We start from the raw sequence: 25,773 nt of genomic DNA, 5'->3' as shown, positions 1-25,773 counted from the left end.
TACCACATTCTTTCTTATGAGGATGTTTAGGTAGCTCATCTCTCATAAATACTCCTCGAAAATAAGGAATACTGCTTGAATAATTCATAATATCTATATTAGTAAGAGCTCTATTGGGTAGCCGACTATTTAGTTTTTTTTACTAGATACATAAATTCCGAAACCTTCCTTAAAAGGTTTAACGCTTAATCCTTTTCCAATAGATAATGATTCTATTTTTTCATTGTGCCTTTTTAACTCATTCAAACGTTTTTCAGCTGCTTTATAATCATTAATAGCTTTAGCTATACCCGATGCACCACCAGCTAAACTACCCACGGCAGATAGCCCAGCAAGAATAGGTATCAATGGTAGAAACCCTCCCGTTTTCGGAATAGGAATAATACGAGGAATCTTTACTGTAGTGTTTGTTGCTAGTTCCTTAGCAGCTGCCATTGCCATCTTTATCGCCATATTTTTACCCTTTGGTTTTAATTTTTTAAGATGTTTATTTGTGTGAGATATGATATATTTCAATTGTTTCTTTAATCCACCACCACTTATATCTTTTGCTGCTTTGTTAATTCCTAAACCGGCTCCATATTTAACTTTCGCTATCATCGCTTTATTAACTATATGTGCTGCTATCTTTTCTTCTAAGCTGGCATCTGATGCTGTTATGCGGTTCCGCGCCATGTTCATCAGTTTTATATCAGCTTTATGCCGATCACTCAAATCAGATGATTGCTGATAGGCTATGTCGTGTTCTTTACAATATTCGTCCAACTGGTTAATGCCTTTCTTTTTGTACGATTTTGTACCTGGTCCACAATAGTTATATCCGGGTAGATGGAGTTCAAAAGGCAAATGATTAATAAACCAATTTAAGACACTGCTCTTGTTCATAATCTTTAATATACTGATTAAACTGATAAAACGTGTCTGTTTAAATAGTTATTTTATTTAAACTTATAGAATAATATTAGTCTTATCAATCCAACTATTTTCATCGACAGGTAGTCCTAGCCATTTTACAAATACTTTGTTTCCTCTTTTTTTTAGTACTTTTTCCACAAGGTATATATTCGGATGTTTTGTTTTCTGTAATTCTTGAGAATAAAATGCACCTAAAATTGGCTGACCTCTAGAATCTTCTATCAGATATGTAATCGGATTTGTTTCATTCACTTTACTAATTTTAAATAGTTCCGTCGACCAATTAGGTGTATATCCCTTTTCAAACATACTTTTGTGTTTACTTACACGCACAAAATCCCCTACTTTCAAACAACTGAATCGATTTCCAACTTTTGATTGATGTTTTTGAAATTGATATTTTTCTAAAATCTTTCTTTTATTACTTGTATCGACTTCGCACGGTTTTCGATTAATAGTACGGTGATGTGTATTGTTGTATTCATTAATTATTTTACTCAAGGTACCATCATTCCACTTGTATTTTCCTTTTAGACTGAACTCTTTGTACAGTTTTGATTTGAGTGTTCTGATAAATCTCTCAACAATTGATGCCTTTTTTGTAGTGTAAGTTGAATAATGATTTATATTAAATATACTAGTCAAATTTTTGAATTTATCGTTATAAAATTCAGTACCAAAATCAGTTTGTAAGTTTTTAGGTTTACGTCCTTTTTCTAATATTATCTTAAATGCTTTACACACATCTTCTTTTCTTTTACATTTTAATGGAATGGCCCAAGCATATTTTGAAAAAGTATCAATAACTGCCAAAATGTATTTATAACCTAAATTTTCCTTAGATACAAACTGCATATCTATCAAATCAGCTTGCCACAGGTCATCTATGTCCCTCATTTCTACTCGTCTCCGAGGAAAATTTACCCTTGCATATTTATGTATTTCGTTTATCACGTCTAACTTGCTCATTTTTATGAAAATTACCCTTAACGATGTTTTCTAATTGAGTTATTCTAGTGATTAAATTTGTAACTAGATCATTCACAGTTGTTAATTCTTTCTTGTAGTCTGAGATAGAATTATCGACATATTCTTTTGTCACACTATCATTGGCATCAACAGGAATATGCAAGTTTTTTATTATTTTATTGCTAGCATTTAAATTTCCATCACTTAATACTTTCAGAGGGCATTTATTAATAAGCACTGTATCGTCAATTTTTGGTTTTTTATATAAAGGGTGCCCGAAAATATCTACGTTCATCTTTGAGAACCAATTGAATACTAAATAACTGTTCGTAGTGCAACCATTTTTATTCTTTAATGATATCGGCTTCTTTTAACTCTTCAATTATTGATATAATCTCATTGTCGTGATTACTATTGCCAGCATGTTTTGAGGCAATTAGTAATTTTAACCTGTCAACTAATTCATTAGGATTATCCCAATATACTAAATCTATATTAGATTTATACTTTTTTAGTGTAGGTAATTTACCTCCTTGCTTCGCATTACTCTTTGACTCAAAAAATAATGGCTTTATGATTTCTCGATATTTTGTACCTTTATCACCTTTAATTTGCCTATAAGCATTATAGTCTCTCTTATGTGCATTAGTGTGATGTAAAATATCTTTGTAAACCAATTTATCTGTCTCTAAGATAATTGATAAATTAGGTTTCTTGCGTAGCAATAGTTCTTTAAGGCCAGGAGTCAATTCATATGAACGCCCGCCAATGTTGATCATTATAGATTTATCCCCAGTTAAAGCATTTTCATTTTTAGTGAATCGTACAACTGAATCTCCAATCATTAAATTTTTATCTTGTTCCTTTCGTATTCCGAACGGTATGTCCATACTGTCATATATATCTATAATATCATCCTTCTGTAACGACACATCCAAATCTGTCTGTTTTGACTTATGAACACTATCAATTTTATCTTCATTATATTCTGAATTTATTTCTAAATCTTCATTATTTAACTTATTACTCTTACTATCTTTACTTTTTGTTTGAATAGTGTTTTCAGAACCCATAAGTTCATTTGTTCCTTTATTTAACTTGTTATTTAAATTTGTAAGTTTAGGTTTATCGTTTAAAACCTTTAACGGCTCGGTTATAGGTTTAAATATTCTATTCAGCACCAAATTAGTTTGATCCTCTGCATTACGTATATGTTTTAATTTATTTCTTATAGAATTTACTGAGTGCACTAATTGTTGTTTAAGACTTTGATCCATAACACTAAATTTACGTGTGCTAGCAATAGAGTAATATTTATTTATGACTTTCTTCTTTTCCCCTCATAGTTATATAAGTATAATAGGTTTTACGAAATCTTAGTCAAATTTAATAAAAGTGTCGAATGCTTTTCTGTATCTTCCTTTGTTTATAGAACAATCTTTATTAATAACTAAAAAATCGTAAGGTTTCCTCCACACCATTGCACAGAGATCTTTAAATTTAAACCAAGACATATCTGAATTAATATGCTCATCAAATATATGTTTTAGATTGACATCATCTTGCTTGAATAAAATTAGGAAATTCGCGTTGTCACGTAACAATTGTTTAGGAATCTTAGAGTACGTTTGTGTCAAGTAGAAACAATCAAGTTGCTTATGTCTTCCCATGGCAAAATAATTACGTATGTTGGTTTGATCTTCACAGACAACGTCATCGAATATAATAATCGAGTTTGATAAAGCTTCGTTAGGATGAATAATGTTATTGTCTTCAAAAACAAAAAAATTTACTTCTGGAATGCTTTTGAGAACAACACTCAAAAATTTGTATTTTGGTTGAAATGCTGTTTTGGAATAAAGATATATATTTCTAAACTTTAGTCCATTTGTATGTAATAATAAACTAAGCATAACATTCGTTTTCCCACAGTTAGATGGCCCGCAAATGATACAACGAATAGAATTTGGCAACAGTTCGCTATGTTTTACACATAACTTGTCTTCGAGTATCTTATCTAAAGTATTTATTTCCAATGAAAGATCCTGTTTAATCAATTTCATTGTATCATTTGATTAATATATCTTGTGCAATTCTTTTTATAGGTAAACGCTAAAGAATTAAATTATAGCATTGTCTCTTTCAGTATTCCATCTTAAAAAATAAAAATATATAGAAATAATTTTGGGCCCATAATTTATTTATTTGAATCCGTCTATAAATAAACCATAAGTATTCTCAAAATAAAACAAGTGATTGTGCTCTTATTCATAATATATTGATTTGTCAATAGTATCATACGAAGTATAAATATTAAACAATCATACCTAATATAATCTGGAATCACAGAATAGCATAAAATTATGGTAATAAACCTTTTAATTCTAACATTTGTAATTTTACATTTAAATCTTAAAATTCAAAATATTGTATTGCAATGACCCCAAGGTAAGGTTTCAATTTGGTTTGAAAGTATTTGTCTTTTATCATCAGTTTTATTCAAGACTACTTTATTTACTTCTTGAGAATATAATACATGTTTAATCGATTTTATCATGTTCATTTTACTTTTGAAATTAACGTCGCTGTTTAAAGTGCTATTGTAATGTTTTAACTTTAATCGTTTTGTTACAGATTTAGATACACCTTTTGCCTTTTTAATTTGGATCTTTTTACTGTTAATACAATAAAGCTTAGCTCTCAATCCAGTGAACTCAGTGATGATTTCACCTCCAAGTTCATCTTTAAATAGACCCGGAATTTTCGCATTAACTCTAGGCATATTACAGCAATTATTCACATCAAAATTACTAGTGTCAAAATTTGTTATTTCATCTTTCATATCTTTATAAAAATCTTTGGTTTTTATAAAATATAAAAGACTATCTGTGTCAGTATAACAAAGTCGTACTTTATTTCGATATTTGTTTTTAATAAAGTCATAGTGAAATTTATATAAGTGTTGTTTTGCATATTCCAGAACCGTGAAACCGATATATATAGGTCTGTCAAGTATTATTTTTTCCGGACTCAGATGAATTGCAACTAAGTCTTCGGAGAAAACTGTAATATTTTTTAAATTAGGTTTCGCAATCAACTTTTCGGCACTAAGCTGTTTGTTAGTTTTATTGTTGTTATCATTCCACTTGGTTACTAACTTAATATTAACCTGTTTCCTCTTATTTTCAATAGTTTTTCCAAATATAGCATTATTTAGAAGCTTGAAAAAATCCTTCTCAAAATCAGATGATGATGCTTGGCGTAATCGAGTATTTAAGTCAATGTATTTTTGTAGAAAGTTTTGTTGTCTAAAAGTTAGAACACGATGAATTGTTCGTATAATAAGCCCATTCTTCAAGCATTCTTTTAAATGAACGTAATGTATCACATATTTAAATTTATCATACAAATTTGCTATTAATTTTGGGTTTTTACCTCCCGGAGGAGTGAATTTTTCTACCGCAAAAGGTAAATCACTGTGCGCATTATGTAAGTACTCAGGATATGCTAAATCCACTTCCAAAATATATCCAAAATCTGATTCATTTGATATGTTTGCAATGTCTAAGTTATCAATTTCGGTCGTGGATAACAGTCGGAAGTCAGATATAGGAAGCTTTTTAGTCATTGCATAACCATATAAGTTATTGCAGTCGAGGTATATCAAGTAAGTTGATGGTTGAGAATCATCGAAATCTGACAGATATTTATTATTAGCTACAGCGTTACGAAGAGAACACTGGGCTAATCCTCCACGTATTCCTTTTTCTAAAAATTCATATATCTCCAGGTCACTAATTAATTCTAACCGGATACCTGTATATAATAACATCGCATCCCAGGTTAAACTTGAAGCGGTGACATAATAAGCCGGATCAAGTTTATAATGTCGTAAACAAGTATTTCTAAAATTTTCAAATATATCGCAAAGAAGAAATACATCTGTTTTTAGATATAAATCTGTGTATTCATTCAAGGATTTAATAGAAAATAGATTCCATACACTTTGAGCATGTTTGTATTCATCATCATTTATATGTTCACCTTTCAAACTATTGTAAAAACAATCCTTTGAAGGAAGAGCAGTTTCTTCATATTTTTCAATAGAATCCATATACTCGTAAGGGTAAACACCTTTTTGAAGTAGCAACTTCAATTGGTCTTTGTTTTGAAATTCTCTGGATAAATTAACAAAATCTTTTTCGTGTAAATTTTTAGATAATACATCTAGGCTTGAATTGAGGAATTGAAAAGAATCTATAAATTTTATTTGAATAGGAAATGAACAACTATATTTATTTTTTAATACTTTCGTTACAGTAATATATTTCTCTTTCGATTTTGGTATTATTTTAAAATAACCGTCGTATTTTGCTAACTCCGTAATAAAAAGATGACAATCATAGCCCGCCAAGTTATGAAAAACCACAGGCACGAATGAACACACTCTATTTATTAAATTACAATAAGAATGTGCAGGGCCACGGTACTCTGAAGTGATATGGTCATGATCACGTACTTTATCATCAAGAAGTAAATTATTACAAATATAGCAATTTGTAGCATTTTCAAAGCTAATTTCTTGTTCCAATGTTAACGGTGTCATGGGTAATTTCTTAGACAATATGCGATAGATTTCTTGAATATCATCTATTAAATATTTTACAAATACTTGCACACAATCTGATCCTTTGTATGTAACATATTTATTTAATTTAGGATCATGAGAACAGCAAATATAGTAACCAAAACAAGACGGTTGGTGCATTTCATATAATCGAGTATTCTCAGATTTATTTTCGTTACACTTCATTAGAATACTTTCAAAGTCAGCATAAATAATAAAATTAATTTTTTGTTGCCTTTCATAGTTTTTAAATTGTAAATAACTATTTTTCGATGGTAATTCAGTCAATATTTCATTACAATTGTGAGAAGTATATTTTGTTTTACTGGTAAAAGTCTGTAAGCATAACTCACACAAATACATGTTACTTGTGTGATTAGTTACTTGTCGTTTTACCAGCTTCAAAAGATTTTTTATTAAACAGTAATGACCTTTACCATTCTTCTGAATGTACAGCAAATTTATATGGTTACTTTTTCTTGCTGTAGTTATATACAAAGGACCAGTTACATTATGTTTATTATCCAATCCATAAACGTTAATACTCAGTTCATTTATTTTCTCAAACATTTTAATATCTTTATATGATGGTGGAAATGACATATTACCATCTATATTTAGTACTTTTGAGTAATGTGGATACGAACTAGTTCTACAAACATTATTATTTTGTGGAAATAATGCAGCAACTATAGACCATAAAAAACAATGATTGTCATTGTTGCGTATATTTATGCAACTTTTAGTATTTTTAACTACACTCGGAAGAGCTATGTAAGAGCCACCCCTGAAAGGAGAATACTTATTTATGTTTATTTCTAGATGACTCATTGATTCGCAAGTCCAGCCAGATTCGCGATGTTGAAATTCAGATATTTTTTTTTCAAACGTATTAATTGTTTTTAAATATAATTCATGAACATCAGTACCTTTAGATATGATACTATATTTTGTGTTAAATGACTTCAGCTGTTTTTCTCCTGTTTTAGAGAGATAAAAGAAAACAAAAAGCTCGAAGTTTAATTTAACACTTTGAAATCTTTTCAAAGAGTTGTTTATAATTTTAATAACATATTTCTCGTTATCTATTAGGAACGATTCGGGTGTGAGGTACTCCTCAAAAGGACTTAATTTATAACTTATTATTCTATTTTTGAAAGCTGTTGAAATTACTTCAATGTTATTATATTTGGTATTCAATAAACAATTCGACTTATGTAAATTAGTTCTTAAGTGATATTGATATCTATTTTCAGGTATATCAACGTGACAATTTTCACATCTCACCAAGCTGACCTGACTTAGCTTTGGTGCAGGGGTGACTGTAAAAAAAACAACAACATTATACAAGTTTATTAATTTCATAACATATGTGACAATACAATTTTTCAAAAGAATATTGTGTGACGTAGTGGAATAATTTCTAATAATAGTTGCTGATAAAAGTGGGAGTGCACTTTTTATACTCTTTTCGTGTCGCAATGATGAAGTTTGTTAAGTGGCGCCATGCCTCAGTATCTTCATTCGTGCGGTTTTTAACACATATGATGGCATGACGCCATCTATTTACGGGCTGGACATTTTCGACCTCATCACATCGGTACACTTTCAGGTCGATGAAGTGCGTTCCTGTCTTACCCTCGAAAGATTGTCTTGAATGACCGTTAGCCAGTCTTCTTGTTAAATACGAAACTAAAGGCTGTATTTTTTTACCCGCAGATGTAGGTGTAGAGGTCTCTTCAGTCTCGTCATCTTCACTATCTGTGCCGAAAAGATCGTATGCAGTGATCTTTTTTGGTGGCGGTGCGATGGGATTGATGATGGACTTCATTGATTTCTTCGCAACACGCGCCGGTGTGGGACTTGATGGTTCACCGGTTTTTAATTTGTCATGTGCCCTTTTCTTGGATTTCTTTTCAGGCTCAAGCTGCGACGAAGGCTGCGGCGACTCATCTTCTGATGGGAACAACGTTTCAGCACTCTGTCGTGACCTGTAATATAAAAAAAACATAAATTAGATTATTTAGCAAGTATGTATTCAAATGTGACTAGGTATTAATATAAACTTGACAAAAATATCTTATAACACTTAATGCTTACTATTCAAGCCAGCTAATCATTTGACCGACAAAGTTACATGGTCACACCATAAAAACATATTATTATCAAAATCAATCGAATACTGGAAGTATTCTTAATATGAGTATCAGTAGAACCCGAGAATCGAACCCGGGACTATTCAAGCTAGCTAATCATTTGACCAACAAAGTTACATGTACACACATAAAACATATTAGTATCAAAATCAATCGAATACTGGAAGTATTCTTAATATGAGTATCGGTAGGACCCGAGAATCGAACCCGGGACTATTCAAGCCAGCTAATCATTTGACCAACAAAGTTACATGTACACACATAAAACATATTATTATCAAAATCAATCAAATACTGGAAGTATTCTTAATAGGTAGGATATCGTAATATAGGATAGGTATTGGTAGGACCCGAGAATCGAACCTAGGACTATATTCAAGCCAGTTAACCATTTGCCCGACAAGGTTACATAAACACAAATAACATAAGTATTATTATTATTAACAAAAATAAACCCGAGAATCGAACCCGGGACTATTCAAGCCAGCTAATCATTTGATCAACAAAGTTACATGTACACACATAAAAACACAGTATTATTATAACAATCAATTGAATACTGGAAGTATTCTTAATGTAGGTATCAGTAAGATCCGGGAATCGAACCCAGCTAACCATTAGACCGACAAGGTTACATACGCATAAATAACTTACTATAATTATAATCAATTGAATACTGCAAGTATTCTCAATTTAGGTGCCCATGAACGTACCTTGATTGCTCGAAATTATAATATCGAAGATGAGAAAAAAACAATTAAAAATAAAGAATAAATATGATATTACTTACATTTAAGTATCCACCAGATTCCTTGCTTCAGGATAACACAATGATGCTTTAACATCTCGCTTGATTGTTTAAATAAAGCAAAAATGATTTGTCATGAAATTTCCGTAAAGGTCCCTTTACACTATCACTCGCTCTATTATGAATGATGATACAAATCAATAAGCTGAGATTCACCAGATAATATCTGACAATAATAATAATTCAGTATAAAGCAGGATGGTTTTTAATCTGGCTTAAAAGGCTGAGTTTGTTGTGGGCTCTTCTCAGACTTGGGCGCGTTTGGAACCCTCATCGCTTTTGTTTTGAGTATGTAATTAATTATCACCACTACATCATCTTACAAATTAAAAAAATTGAATTATCAGTGAGCGTAACATGTTACCTATTCTGAATAAATAACTTTCATTTTTATTTAATCTTGTCTTCTTCTTGATCACACTTTCCTATTAACATTTTCATGTAAGTATAGGTACGCTAAATTATTATTCTAAAAAAATATTGTTTAAGAGTTATGAGGGGAGCAAATGAACAAAATAAGTATACTATAGTGTCGGGGGATAATGTGTAAGAGCCTTAATGTACTTATCATATTATTGCTAACAAAGCAACACTTACTTACAATGTTAGAGATGAATAGGATACCATTCATTAAGTGATTAAAGTAGGACAAAAATTTTATTGAGTAAGTTATGTGTACTCCAATAACTATAATTATTATTATCTAAAACATTGAGTTTATAATGGATGGACTAGGTTTGAGCAACCTCAATAACCTTCGCATATTGTACCGTGCTACACGATACAATAAGAATAGTTTGTATGTTTATTTGTTCGTTCGTAGGTACAAAAACAACATGCAACGTTATTCAATCGTTTTTTGCCCGATTACATAGCAACCAACTTTTTTGCATGAATACAACCTAAGACAAATCCATGATATTTCAAACTGAATGTAGCCCTACAACAACGCGCGCCAGCGCCGGCGACGCTATGTCTAGAGGGTTCGTATTTCACATTCCATTTCCAGTTAAGGAACGATCTTTGATCATTCAAACCTGCGATTTTGAACTTTATTGATAATTTAAAAAAAGTATATAAGTTACGTAAAAACTTGTGGAAATTCATTACATTGTACTGGACATCAAAACGTGATCTACAACATGTCGGTAAGACCTGATTTTTTTACTATACATAATAATTAAGAATTAAAATTTGAATAATTTTATTAGTAATCACTTTGTTTTTATTTGATAAACATGACTACCTCTTAGATTCGTTTGATTTTCAAATTGCATATTTCATAAACCTAAATTGTTACTTATTTCAGCATTCATAATAGCATTTTTATTTGTTTCAGGATTCAAATGATCCTTTTAACTTTCAACCCAATACGACCCTTACTCAACGTGTTAGTAATTATTTTCAAAGGGAAAATAATGGGTTAGATATCCCTCCTACTTTAAAAAAGAAAAAAGCCAATGTTGTGTATTCATACATAAAAGTTCCTAATAATGGAGCCAAAGTTATCAGATTGGAAATATATGACGCGGCAAAACTACGAAACACTATGTTTTGTGAATGTGATGCAAATGTCTGTGTTCAATATGTCGTCGATAGCGATAACTTACTTTTCGATGAAATCTATAATGGAGCTCACAGTTTAATAACGAAAATACAACGAAGTATGTCCTGCATTGATGTTACTAGCGATTAAAAAATAAGAGTGAAATGCGTTTTTGTGTTTATAACTAATGATACAAATTGTTTACTCAATCATTATGTAAACTTATTCGAATGCAAATAAATAAACTTTATTTATGAACTTGAATTTCATTTTGAGGGAAATAAAACTAAAGGATTGTAGTGTTGACTTGGTGTGTCTCCAACCGTAAGCTCGGTGTAACACCAGCTTGCCCTAAAACTGCTTAAGTTGCACATTACATTGTATTAATGCATTGCCTTTTATTACACGGCATACGGTCAACATGATTAAACGTTTTATTTTCTATCATCACCAAAACCATCAAAGTTTTATCTATATTCTATATTAGAGACAATTTTCTGTTCTATATCAGTTGAGTAGATTACATTGGATGATAACACGCGACTAAAGTGAACTATTTATTTATTCATAAGGAAAAAAGTCACCATGTCTTTAAATATTGGAGATTGTGTAGAAATAATTATAACTGAAAAAAGATTACACGGTCTTCATTTAGTTAAAATTATTGGATACGAACAATACGATGCCATTTTAATACCCTTAAATAAAAGTAATTCAGGTATTTATTTCAAAGTTCGATATCATGGCCAACAACTATCGGCACGAATATTAAGAGTTGAAAAACAAAAATTTGTTGATTTAATAGATGAATGCGAATAAGCTAAATATTCATAATTCGTTTTATTAATTCACATTTTTAGTATACAAGTGTATAGTCTAGCATAAGAGTATATGCAATACACAGTATTTTAAATATACCTAACCTAGTAGACATTCAGTATGTCATGCCCTCGAGTATATTTTCCACCATTACCCATTGTTTAGTACTTATAATAGTCATTAGTATTCATGCATTCAGAGTGAAGTAGCTATTCAGTATTCATCTATTTGAATGAAGTATCTATTCAGTATTCATGCATTCGAATGAAGTATCTATTCAGTATTCATCCATCCGAATGAAGTATCTATTCAGTATTCATGCATTCAAATGAAGTATCTATTCAGTATTCATCCATTTAAATAAAGTATCTATTCAGTATTCATGCATTCGAATGAAGCATCTATTCAGTATTCATGCATTCGAATGAAGTATCTATTCAGCATTCATGCATTCGAATGAAGTATCTATTCAGTATTCATCCATTTGAATGAAGTATCTATTCAGTATTCATGCATTCGAATGAAGTATCTATTCAGTATTCATGCATTCGAATGTAGTATCTATTCAATATTCATGCATTCGAATGAAGTATCTATTCAGTTTTCATTCATTCGAATGAAGTAACTATTCAGTATGCATGCATTCGAATGAAGTATCTATTCAGTATTCATCCATTCGATGAAGTATCAGTATTCAAGTACTCGATTATATCCATTATTCAGTATTCAAATATATCCATTATTCAGTATTCAAGTATTCAAATATATCCATTATTCAGTATTCAAGTATTCAAATATACCCATTATTCAGTATTTAAATATGGTATCATTCCCTATTCAAGCATTCGAATACTACCATTTTCAGTATTCAAAATGTAGGAATTGGATTATCTGGATTAGGGATCATTCGAATGAATGAATGATCCCTGATCCAGATAAGCCAATTCCTATCTACTGTAGAAGCAATGGATTTTTTTCCGGTATCTTAAAATAATATTACCTATTATGAAAGTAAACCTCAATTTAAGTATAAAAGAAGAATTTGTCAAAGTAAACAGAACGTTATATCACCGGGTAGTGAAGACTACGCTTAAACACCTACCATAAATTTTCTCTCACGTCTCCCCGTAGTAGGGCGGGTACACACTGACGAATACATATCATGCTATTGTTCGATATATTGACCTATTCGAGCCGTGACCGCAAAATCTATTGCCTTTTAATGCTAAACTGTTTAAAGGAAAGTGAGATTTACTAGTCGTTTAAATATGGTGTACATACAAGTGCTTCTAAAGTAACTTTTCTATAACGAAATTGCAATCACACATTACGTCACATATTATGTGGTTTTTCGGATATTTTAACTTTCGCATTTGAATCGATTATAATTAATTCTTAATTTATAACTTAGGTATTTTCTCATAGTCCTTAGGTTAGCTATTATATTATATTTTATATTTTACTGTACGACTTATGTTTATGTTAATGCACGCTGTGACTGCCCGTAAGTGGAGTTGCATAAGAGCCCTAGAATTTAAGGAACAACATGTATAATTTAAATGTGTAACTCTGTGGGCGGTACTACAGTAAATAAATAAATAAATAAATCGATCTCACCTCAAAAGCTTGCTCAATATACCTATAGTACCTACGCGAGAGGTCGAGATGGCAATCGGGGTGGGGACGCCCCGCACACCCGCACAGCCCCCGTGCTAATCCTGTGCGGGATATCATTATCTCAAGATATTGCCGTTCTATTTCTGAGCAAGGGTCTCCTCTCAGAATGAGAAGTTTGGCTATAGTTCACCAAGCTGGCCAAGTGCGGATTGGCAGACTTCACACACCTTTAAGAACATTATGGAGAACTAGCAACTACCGCAAGGCCTCGTCAAGGGCTGCATCTGTCGTTGTTAAATTCCTTTGGGCACGTCCCAAGCGATTTGCTTCCGAGTTTCTAATCCAAACAGCTAGGATATAGAACGCCCTTCCCGCATTAGTTATCCCCTCCTTTTAAAATGGGCAGCTTTAAACCAAAACAAACACGCCCCATCTTAGGCTGCATCATCACTTGCCAGCAGGACTGATTCCAGCGAAACTATATAAATATATAGAATATATAGAACTACTATAAATTAAAAAAAAAAAACTCTGGCGCATGCAGATTACCTCACCTCACGATGTTTTCCTTGTAGCGGACTGTACCTACATTTATTCAGAGATCACAGGCGTAAGGCGACAGATCGTCTCAATGAAACTATGAATGAACGTATAGTATCATAGTATTATACAATACACATATAAATGATATAATACGTTACACAACCATTGATTAGACATGGAGAAGTTAAAGGTCGTAGCTGACTTACACGACTCCGCTCCAATCTAACCAAAGTATGAGCATTCAAATATGGACTTAACATCGTGCTCTGGATATGCACTTTAGAGTAACAATACAAAATAGCGCGGTATGCGAGTTTACCGCAACCTTGCCACTCAATAGTTGACGTCTTGCGTACTGCACACTTCAAGAGGGCGGTCCGCGTGCTGTGAGCACGGTGTCTGCTCGCTTGAAGCGTTCTAACCCCCCCGTCCACACACTACCCGTGGGGAAGAAGCGAGGAACGGAGGCAGAGACGTCTCAGAGACTTAGTACTCGCATGTTCCTCGTTCATACCCATCGCTCCCTATTTTGTCAGTAAGTAAGCAATAGCACGCACGCTGCCACAGTTTCGACGTCCATCGCGTTGCAAAGGCAAGCGGCCTAGTGCGGTGGCGTCACGATTATTTGCGCGAATAGAGCAGTGTATGGACGCACAGTAACCGTCAGCGGCAGCGAGTAGCCTGCTAGCTGTAGACGCGGAGTCAGTAAGTTATCTGCTAGCTGTATGCTGGTGGTGTTGTACAGGAGCTGTGTTGCAGCGGTGTCGTGTAAGTGGGATACAACCTTTAAGATTTAAGACACGGTGTTATGCTAATTTGATGTTAATGAACGTTTGGTAATATTTTATTGAAGTCCGCATCGGATGTGCTACTTTTTTATAAAGCTACTAAATTATGATATTAAAAAGCTCTGTAGAAGAACCAGAGTAACCGACATAGCTTAACATGTTGCGAAGCTGAAGTGGCAATGGGCGGGGCACATAATTCGAAGTTTCGATATAGTTGGGGCTATAATGACCCCCCATTAAGTATACAAACTAGTTTTTTTTTAAAGTCAAATACAAGTTAGCCTTTGATTTTGGCAATCTCACCTGGTGGTAAGTGATTATGCAGTTTAAGATGGAATCGGGATAACCTGGAAAGGGTATGGGAGATTTTATTAAACCCATACCCCTTTGGTTTCTGCGCGGCATCGTACCGGAACGCTTAATCGCTTACCGGCACGGCTTTGCCGGTAGGGGGTAATTAGCCACGGCCGAAGCCTCCTACCAGACAAACAAGACTACTACATATTCTAATAAGTCGCATGAAGGTGCTGGATCCAGGCGGCGCAAGATCGCGGCGAGAGGAAATACAAGAGACCTACGAGTAGGTATGTCCTGCATTATCAAAAGGATCCAGTTCTCTGGCACTATATTGTGGCCTTTCGAGTTACCGTCAAAGTTGAGTCAAAGTACACAGGTAGGTATAATCTCAATTATATATGAAAGAAAAAGGTGACTGACTGACTGATTGACTGATCTATCAACACATAGCTCAAACTACTAAACGGATCAGGCTGTGGCATGCAAATAACTATTAAATTAATTAAATTAAAATGTATTAAAATCTCATATTAATAGTATTAATATGACATAGATATCCGCTAAGAAAGGATTTTTGAAAATTCAACCCCTAAGGAGGAAAAATAGGGGTTTAGAAATTTTGTAATCCACGCGGACGAAGTCGCGAGTATAAGTTACTTGAAGCAAAAACAAGCAAAGAAAGTCATATTGTTATCCAATAGAGTAAATATGTGAAGCTCCCATACGTTAATTCTTTTGTTGATCATAGCCAGGTCACACCATGATTTGTGGAAACCATTTTGGATAATAAACACAATTACCAGGCTGTGGAAAAGTTAGGGAGCCATTAGATGTAATTTCACCATTTTCTTTGCTTTGTATTTGTTCTTTGTTGTTGTGACCCATTGACTTATTTTCCTGTTCTTTATAATTTTCAAAATTACATACATAGTACTTGCCAATTTTTAATATGTACTTGTAGTTGTTGAATAAACCGCTTTACAATAAAATATTAGAGTAACAAGTGTAAATTAAAAATTTATAACACCCCCGACAAGTGAAGGTTACAGTAACTAGAAAAGAGCTGATAACTTTCAAACGGCTGAACCGATTTTCTTGGATTATAGCTAAGAACACTCTCGATCAAGCCACCTTTAAAACAAAAGAAACAAAATTAAAAACGGTTCATTCGTTTAGGCGCTACGATGCCACATACAGATACACAGATACACAGATACACAGACACACATATACACAGATACACACGTTAAACTTATAACATCCCTCTTTTTGGGTCGGGGGTTAAAAATGATTTTCTGTCGCTTGGTATATTTTTATGTTGTTGTACTTACATTTATATTCATGAGCTTAAAATTTTCTCCGCTTTCATTTGACATGCCCTCGATACAATAGCAAAAAAAATTTTTGGAGACCTCCACTTTTTTTATGTAACATCAGTTAGGTCAATTTTTTTCGTATAAAATATAGCGTATGTCACCTGGACCTTTACAACGAATCAATTAAGACCTCATTTATCAAAACCGGTCCAGTAGTTTAGACACTAAAGCGGAACACACAGAATTTGGATACAAACGTAGATATATAGACTGCTAAAATCAAAACCCTTCCTTTTGGCTTTGCCGCAGTCGGGTAAAAAAGAATAACTGTAATAGCCGGTCTCAAGTAGGAGAGGATATTCATGTTCAGTAGTGGGCTGGCGTTACTTTTCTTAGACTTTTCTTAGATTTTCTCATCTATGGAATTTGTTGGAACGCGCTTGTTTATAAAATACAAGTTACAAAACTGTGAAATAAAATTCTGATGTGTTAGATACATCAGGCGTCAAGCGACTAACTTTGAATAAAAACTTCCGTCTTTCTTTTTAAAATCTGCTAAAATATAAAAAAAAATAACATGGCCAATGAACACAATATGTAACTTAATTTTTCTATACTGAATAGAGCTGAAATATGTATCTAAGTAGTGATGTAAGTACCCAAGATCCAAATACTGTCTATGTGCTATGTAGTTAGTATTTTCTTACAACACACAGAGCAAAAGAAAGGCTTTCACGGCAAACTTTTTCTTTCTTCAACGTTGTCTTAAGAATTGTGTAGGCGCTATTATACCTACTGTATACTGCCTCTCTAGGTATAGATACAAATACTTATAAAGAAACTTGTCCTGACTGACTGACTGACTGCTCTACCTACGCACAACCTAAACCACTGGGGTTAGAAACTCGAAATTTTGACAGCAGGTTCCTTTTAGGACGTGCCCTCAGTAAGGAAGGATTTTTAGAAATTGAGGAGGTATGATAAAATGTGATGCGGGATTTTTGGAACATTAGTCGAGTGAAATTATTAGTTTAGGAGCTACGGTGCCACATACAGATACACAAACACACACATACACAGATACATAGATACACAGACACACAGATACACACGTCAAACAATATAACACCCCTCTTTTTGGGTCGGGGGTTAAAAATATTACCTTCTGCATAGTTGCGTGACCGACATTCGGTTCGAAAACAGTATAAGAAGATTATGTTTTGTAATTGTACAAAAACAAAGCAATAAAATTATAATCTTTTATGTTTCGTGGTTGACTCATTGTTGAAAGCTGGATTCATAACTTAGGTATACAAAATTGTCTTCGGTCCGGACAATTTCTCCTGAATTTGCATACCGTACAGAAAAATCCTATCTTACCGAAATGTGCAGAATGGTTTTGAGGATGTTTATTACATACTAGCCCGATCCGTCCAGTAAGTAGTTTGAGCTGTGCGTTGATAGAACAGACAGTCAGTCAGTCAGGCAGGCAGTCAGTCAGTCATCTTTTCCTTTTATATAATTAGATTTTCGGGGGAATGTATTGTATATTTATCTCATTACAATCAATGATATAAAAAACTCGTCGTGGTCCAGTGCATATTATCAGAACATACAGCTCAGCGTTGGAAGACCCCAACTTAGTGAACAGACGACATCAAACGAGTCGTAGGGAGCCACTGAATTTAGGCGGCTCAAGACCGTAGCGTATTCAAGTCCCATTGGATGTCTATTGGTGATGATGATGATGGTGGTGATCAATCAATTCGATAAACTTTGCATTTTACATTTTCCACATAGGCTTCGAAAGCGTATTTATACCTACTATATACTAAACAATCTGCCCAAGATTCAATTGAAAGTAAAATGAACGAAAATGAAAGTTTGGTCTCAATAGTAAGTTGTGAAGATGATTCTCAAAATTCATATCGCACGGTGTTGTTTAAGTGTTACGATTTTCAGCTAATCGCGATAATTGTTTACTTATTTTATTTTCAATTTATTTTTAACCCCCGACCCAAAAAGTGGGGTGTTATAAGTTTGACGTGTGTATCTGTGTGTCTGTGTATCTGTGTATCTGTCTGTGGCATCGTAGCGCCTAAACGAATGAACCGATTTTAATTTACTTTTTTTTGTTTGAAAGGTGGCTTGATCGAGAGTGTTCTTAGCTATAATCCAAAAAAATTGGTTCAGCCGTTTAAAAGTTATCAGCTATTTTCTAGTTTTCTTGTAGAAAAGAAGGTTAGATAACCCTTAGGTTCATAATATTCAAGTGTCAATTGATAAATGTCAAGCTGTCAAGATGGACGTTGCCTAGATATACATAATTATTTATTTAAAAATGATTTGTCGGGGGTGTTGAAAATTTTTAATTTACACTTGTTTATATACACTAATATTAATATTATGATACTTACGCTACGTTTTGTAGCGCTGTGCACTAACAACCGCAATATACTGGCTAAGTCACGAGTATCGTATACTTACTATTATAATAGAGCTCGTTTAACCTCAAGTCACGTAACGCTTATGCGTGACAAGTACTCCTATTATCGTTTTGTACTAAAAATACCAAAAATATCACAGACAGTGGTAAAATACGGTATAATTCATTTTTTACCGCCGAGTTTCTTGCTGGTTCTTTTCTGTAGGAACGGCATTCCGGACGAGTGCTAAATTATTTTGACGATTCAAAAGCACTTGTAAAAGTTTATTTGAATAAAGATATGTTCTATTCTATTCTGTTCACCAAATATAGCAAATGGCATAATATCGGCCATAAATCTCTACTCGCCATAAGAACATTTAGACTAAATCTTGTGGCGAACTCTAACCGGAAAATACGACGATATTGGAAGACCTCGCGCGGAAATATCAAGCGAATGCCACTAGAGTCTAGATTCAAGAAGCGCCATAGTAATGTTTTGCGATCTTTGCAAAAGATCTTTGTGAATATTAAGATATAAATGGGATGTGTAATCTGAGAAGTGTAATATCATTTTAATTGCATACAACTTTCACAGTCAACGAAGAAATTTGACAGATTCTAAGGCCACGGTTTTTATTCGAAATGACCTATCTAGTGTGTAGTAGATAGAAATCGTTGCAAGCGGCAAAAGATCATGTTTAGCGATCCAAGAGACCTTTGTCGAGTAGTGGAGTGTGGACGAATATCGTCAAACAATCACAGTACTCAATGTCGTAATGGTTGCAAAGACTTATCGTATCGTATAGTCTAAAGTTTCACGACAATTTCTCAAAGATTTTATAACCATCTGCGAGTTTAACTTTGGCACGTGTTTTACAAGCATCACCGTAAGACATAAATGGGGCGTGTAATCTAAGAAAAGTGATATCACTTTAATTGCATACAACTTTCACAGTTATGAAGAGTTTTGTATACAAAACGAGTTGGATACTTTTAGAAATAATGTAAGCTTGAAAACCATTTAAGGCTATCCTTGCCAACGATCCCCCGTCGATTTCCTACGTATGATATTATTGTTCTTATCTCTATCTGCCCTGGTTCGTGCATTCTCGGTTCCTAGATCGGTACATTTGTGATAACCAAATTTCAAATTGCTGTGATTGGCTGAATTTACCATGTTCTTGCTGCGACAGTGAGTTTGAGCCACTAGCGGAACAATGTTAGCCGGTCAGAAATGATTGCAATTAGTCAACCTGTTTGACGTCCGTGTTCTGTTTTCGATTACAAAAAAGGAAAAATTGTTGTTGCAATCATCAATTTTAGCAAATAGTGAAAGAGAGTCGGCCAATCAGAGGTCACAACTACCGTCACACTTTCTGTCACACTATGGCAGTAGGCATACCGAGTAATGAAAACAATTTTTCATTCTGTCTAGGTCGAAGTAGGGTTGCCACCTGGCTCTTTTTGATTTACAGGCTACCACCATCAAAAATACGGGGTTTAGATTTGAAGAAATTTGAAAATTTGAAGTTTTTGAAGAAATAGGCGGTGGTTCTCTCTGAAATGCATGGAAAGCCTATTTAGATATTTCAGTTTATTTATAAGTTTTGTATTTTTTCTCTGTATGTTGCCGTATCTTGATTGGTGAACTGTGTTTGCAATGTGGTTTTAAATAAAAGATTTATTTATTTAAATAGCTTTTAAAAACTCTTAGTGTTGTAAAGCAAAATGTTATACATTTCATGCATACAATCTTCTCATTTCAACTTAAAATTACACTTAATTTGTAATTCCACCTTCACAGTATCAATACTATGGCCGTAGCCAGGAATCGATTGCGGGAGAGGTTTTATTAGGGCCGGAACTGAATCCTGTCATGAGGAAAAAAACATTCGCTCAACTTTATGGGCTAATTACCTGGTTAGTGGAATTTCGCCTTTCAATTTGACAGTGAGATAAAATACAACAATAAAAAAGCGCGAGCGCAGTGAGCGTAAGTGTTTTTGGTTCAATACAGAAAAAATTAAAGTGAAAGGGAAACGAGTGTAGCCATAGCAAGATTTTATTTTTAAAGCTTCCTATCCATACTAATATTACGAATACGACAGTATATCTATTTGCCTATCTATTTGTTACCCTTTCACGGTCCATCTTCTTTACCAAAATTTTGGTACTTACTATTCAGAGGTAACTTGCATCCCAGACATTTTTTTTAGGCGGCTTTTTAGCCCGGAAAATCCCCCACGGAATTTTTAAAAATCTAAATTCATGCAAACGAAATTGCGGGGTTTACACCAAGTAATAGAAATTCAAAGCGCGAGTGAAGTGAGCGCGAAATGTTTGATATATTTCCAAAAAAAAATTGGTAAGCAAATGCAAGAAATAGTGTAAGTATTATTTTAGGCTTAGGTTTTTGACGGCTTCCCAGGCGCAGTCGCCATTTCAAAATTTCTGGTCTGGTGGGAGGCTTCGGTCATGGCTAGTTATATGGTTAGTATGGCCCTAACGGCCAAGAAATTAGACTGCATCATCACTTACCACTAGAATAGATTAAAGTCACGGGCTAACTTGTATAAAAAAAGGCTTACATCCTCAAACCAAGCCCCGCCGCCTTGGCTACGACCATGATCAATATCGAGTGGGTTTCGGCTACGCATTGCCGCAAAAGGAAAATATTCTTTCTACTGGACATAACGTCAGTGTTTGATTTCGCCAGCCAGCTCCTACTGAATTTGTAAAAAACCGGCCAAGTGCGAGTCAGACCCACGCACCGAGGGTTCCGTATTCGGGTATTTTTTCCGACATTTTACTCGAGAAATCAAAAACTGTTATGCATTAAAAAAATATGCATAAAAATAAATAAAAATCTGTTTTAGAATGAACAGGTAAAGCCCTTTCATATGATAACCCATTTGATATATGTAGTTATCTTACTTTGAAAATTGAAAATACTAATATTTGTTCATGAACACATGACAGACGGATAGAAGGACAAATGGACAGACGGACAGACGGAAAGACTGACAGACTGACAGACAACGAAGTGATCCTATAAGAGTTTTTTTTTGCTTTTGAGTTACGGAACCCTAAAAATATTTAGTTTTATTTGCCCCGTATTTTATTTTCATAATTACAGGTTTCTGTATCCTGAAATACGGGGTAACCAGTAAAATACGGGGCCTCTGGCAACCCTATTCGGAAAACACTGTCACATTCAAGTTAATGTCAAATATTTTGTTTTCAATTACAGAAAGCTGCATCAATCATTATTACAATATTTTCTTTGTTGTGATTGGCTGAATTTTTGAGTTTCAGCCAATAAACAGACTATTTGCCAATTAAACGTCATAACAATATAAATGCCAGAAAGTTTACCCAAATAAAACAAACTTAATGAGAACCTAGTGAGAATGCAAACGGCACACAATTTATAATACATATTATGTTAGTCGTATATAATAGATATTATAGTAGTCGTTCACTTTGGTAATAGTCAGATTGTCATCAGTAAAATTGATATTGGTCGATGTATCGTAAATTATTGTTTCGGTGACAAATATTTTTATTATCTATTTATCTTTGAACAGAATGGAATAGAATGAAATGGAATGGAATACAATGATAAATTTTTATTCCTGTAAACTTTTAGGTAAACTTCAAAGTGTTTTTGGATGGTCAGAAAAATTTACCACTGGTTCGGAATGCCGATCCTACGTTTTCTAGGGTTTCGTACCTCAAAATGAAAAACGGAACTCTTATAGGATCACTTTGTTGTCTATCTCTCTGTCTGTCGTGTGTGTCAAGAAAACCTCTAGGGTACTTCCCGTTGGCTCAAAACCATGAAATTTGGCAGGTAACCTAACTGCGTAATTTTGGGTAGTTTTTTTAATCGATAAAGAAAGTTTGCGACATTGTTCAATAAAAAATTTGGATTCCAACTTCTCAATCCTGATGTTGCAGGGGACCTGACTACTAAAGCTAATGGGATTTAAAAAGTGTCGATTATTAATTGATATTGAAGGTATCTATACCAAGTAAACACTTTGTCGTTGACCTCAACCCTGATGCTGTAAGAAATTGCATTCCTAAATCCTGGTGATCCCTCGGGATTTGAAAAGCATCATCCGTTTAAATATTCTTACGTGATACAGAAACAAGTTGCATCCCGGGGACGGGCTATTAGGGAGAGGCAACTTTTGTTCTGGGAAATGAAAGGATCGGGATTTTTAAAAACCTAAATCCACGCGAGCGAAGCTGCGGGCATTAGCTAGTTGTAAATATATTTAGAAGCTACTATAAGATAATAGATAAGGTACTTATTTCCTTATATTTTTATTGTATGGCAGCGCGCGGTTTTAAATTATAAATTGCACGTCCTGTCCTTTTCTGTAATACATTTTTTTTCTCAATATCTACCGCTTTATCTCATAGCAAGAGTCCGTAAGACATAATACAGTGAAAATAGGCAAAATATACAATTTTTGCAGTTTCCACGTCAGTACCTGTCGAATTTTTCTAACAGTGTAAGCAGCAGAGCTGAGTTTACCATCAAGTGTTGATATGTGGGTGTTCCATAGAAGCTTTGCATCTAACATTATACCGAGAAACACGGGGTTCTCCTTTATTTTCAACATATGATTATTTATCAATGAATTTATGTCATTTAAGGTCCTGGTATTGGGCAGTGTGAATTCAACACACTTAGATTTCTTTGCATTTGGAAGTAAATTGTTAGCAATAAATCAGAGAGTGACCTGTGATATGGCATTACATATAGTATACATTGTCAAAAATTATAATATTAAAGCTGTGCGTATTGCGTGAGGAATAGGTTGCAAGAGAGTTGCAACTTGCAGGGTTTGATGCATGCGCTATTGCCAGCAAACATGAGACATATTTTTATCTACAGGCAACGTCTGAGTAGGTAACGCATACGTCTAACGCAAGTTGAAATGTACCAGTGTATTTAGTTAGACCTATCGACAAGTTTGGAGTTGGGTGCAGTTTAAATGTGGCCCGTGTGTTTAGACTGTCAGTTTCTGTCAGTTTCACGTGTCGTCCCCCGCACTTCACCACCCCGCTTGCACAAATCGAGACAGCACGAAATTTTCAAGATTTCTGGGTGTAATTTCTGGTTTACGTAGTTCCCACATAATTATAACAATATAAAATATATAACGATAATTTTTTTACTACATAATATTCATTAAATTTTCTAGGTCTGTGGTTTTTCCAAATTTCATTAAATTGCTTCGTTGTCTAGAAAAACGAGCACAAAGTTGGGCCTTTTTTTAAAGTAAAATACAAATCTTTGAGCCCCTGTAATTTTAAAACTACATATTTTTAGAAAAATCTAAAACACCACAGACACAGATATTAGTTTCTAGACTATGTCTGCAAAATTTCATGGACTTTGGTTGCTTAATATTCAAATGAAATGGGAACTACGATTGTATGGAGTAAGTGACGGAGAGAGCCCTGTTAACAGGGCTCTCTCCGTCACTCGTTTCATACAATCGTAGTTCCAATTTCATTTGAATATTAAGCAACCAAAGTCCATGAAATTTTGCAGACATATTGTAAAAACTAATATCTGTGTCTGTGGTCTTTTAGATTTTTCTAAAAATATGCAGTTTTAAAATTACAGGAGCACAAAGATTTGTATAAAATTTTTTAAGACCGCGTAACTTTGAAACCGAATATTTTAACAGAAATCTGGAAAACTACAGACATTAGTTTCTGGAATATGTCTGCAAAATTTCATGGACTTTGGTTGCTTAATATTCAAATGAAATTGGAACTACGATTGTATGAAACGAGTGACGGAGAGAGCCCTGTTAAGTTTTTATGACAATAACATTATCACAACAATAAATTGTGGTAATAATAACAATGAATATCTGACTGAGTTTGTTGAAGGCTCTTCTCAGACCTGGGCGCGTTTGGAACCTTCGTGCTTTGAACCCAACCTTTGAACTTGTCGTTCAAAGTTTCCATAAAACGTCTAAATGTCTAAGGTTGGAACTGGGAATCCACAAACAGAAAGAAACCGATAGAAATTAAACAGAAAATTATCTCTACTCATGGTCTTCCATTATTTTCTAAATTACTGACCGCGTAGTAATGCGCGTCCGTTCTAAATAATAACCCATTAAAGCTATTAAACTGATAAATCATTATTAACGATTAATGGGAAAGTCCATCTTCACATGAACACCCGTACGATGCCTTGTAGAAACTGTATAGGGGGGTGTTGGTCTATTTAAACTGATTAAACCTCAAAGAATGGTTTAGGCCGTAATGAAACTAAAGGAGTATGGGTTTAATGAAAACTGCCATGTACCCCTTTCAGGTTAACCCGTTTCCATCTTAGACTGCATCATCACTTACCACCAGGTGAGAGTACAGTCAAGGGCTAACTTATATTTGTATTTAAAAAATATACCTACTATTCAAATATGTATAATAGTAGCTAGATCAGACCCCAATAAAAGCTGTTTCAATTTTATAACGTTATATTCTTTAGGTCGTTATAATTTAAATTTGAATGCTAATGACGAAGATCAAGTTATGTTCTTACTCAATAGTACAAAAAATATAATATAATAATTTGTAACAATTGTAATCTATAATCAATTCGTCACCATCATCATTTCAACCCATTTTTCTAAATATATTACGCGACAGATCGAGATGGCAATCGTGGTATAATCGTGGTATTGTGTCTCAAAAAATCCTCTCGTCACTCCCCATTGTAACACAGTCTTCTACAGCAAATCTTTCACCGTACTAGCCACCCATCTTTGGAACTCACTTCCTGAGAATATTAGAGAGAATTGCCGCTCAGTACATTCATTCAAATACAGAGTGAAGCAGTATTACCTATCATTACAATAGAGTATATATATATTATATTTATTCGTATTTGACATGTTTTCCTCTCT

The 25,773-nt window shown here is 33.7% G+C and overlaps 1 protein-coding gene across 1 annotated transcript; it reads right to left on the bottom strand.

Annotated features, from left to right (window-relative positions):
* Positions 1 to 4,210: 4,210 nt before the first annotated feature.
* On the bottom strand, positions 4,211 to 10,119 carry LOC123877539. Its single transcript, XM_045924344.1, has 3 exons — positions 10,077 to 10,119; positions 9,458 to 9,641; positions 4,211 to 8,502 (listed from the first exon to the last, which is right to left on the bottom strand). Exon 3 carries the CDS (start codon positions 7,874 to 7,876, stop codon positions 4,304 to 4,306), a length of 3,573 nt encoding a protein of 1,190 aa, XP_045780300.1. The 5' UTR covers positions 7,877 to 8,502; positions 9,458 to 9,641; positions 10,077 to 10,119; the 3' UTR covers positions 4,211 to 4,303.
* Between the last annotated feature and the right edge of the window lie 15,654 nt (positions 10,120 to 25,773).

This window comes from Maniola jurtina, chromosome 24 (genome assembly GCF_905333055.1).
Source record: "Maniola jurtina chromosome 24, ilManJurt1.1, whole genome shotgun sequence".
Lineage (NCBI taxonomy): Eukaryota > Metazoa > Arthropoda > Insecta > Lepidoptera > Nymphalidae > Maniola > Maniola jurtina.
The sequence above is the reverse complement of the archived record's forward strand: the minus strand, read 5'-3'. Positions and strand labels throughout refer to the sequence as shown.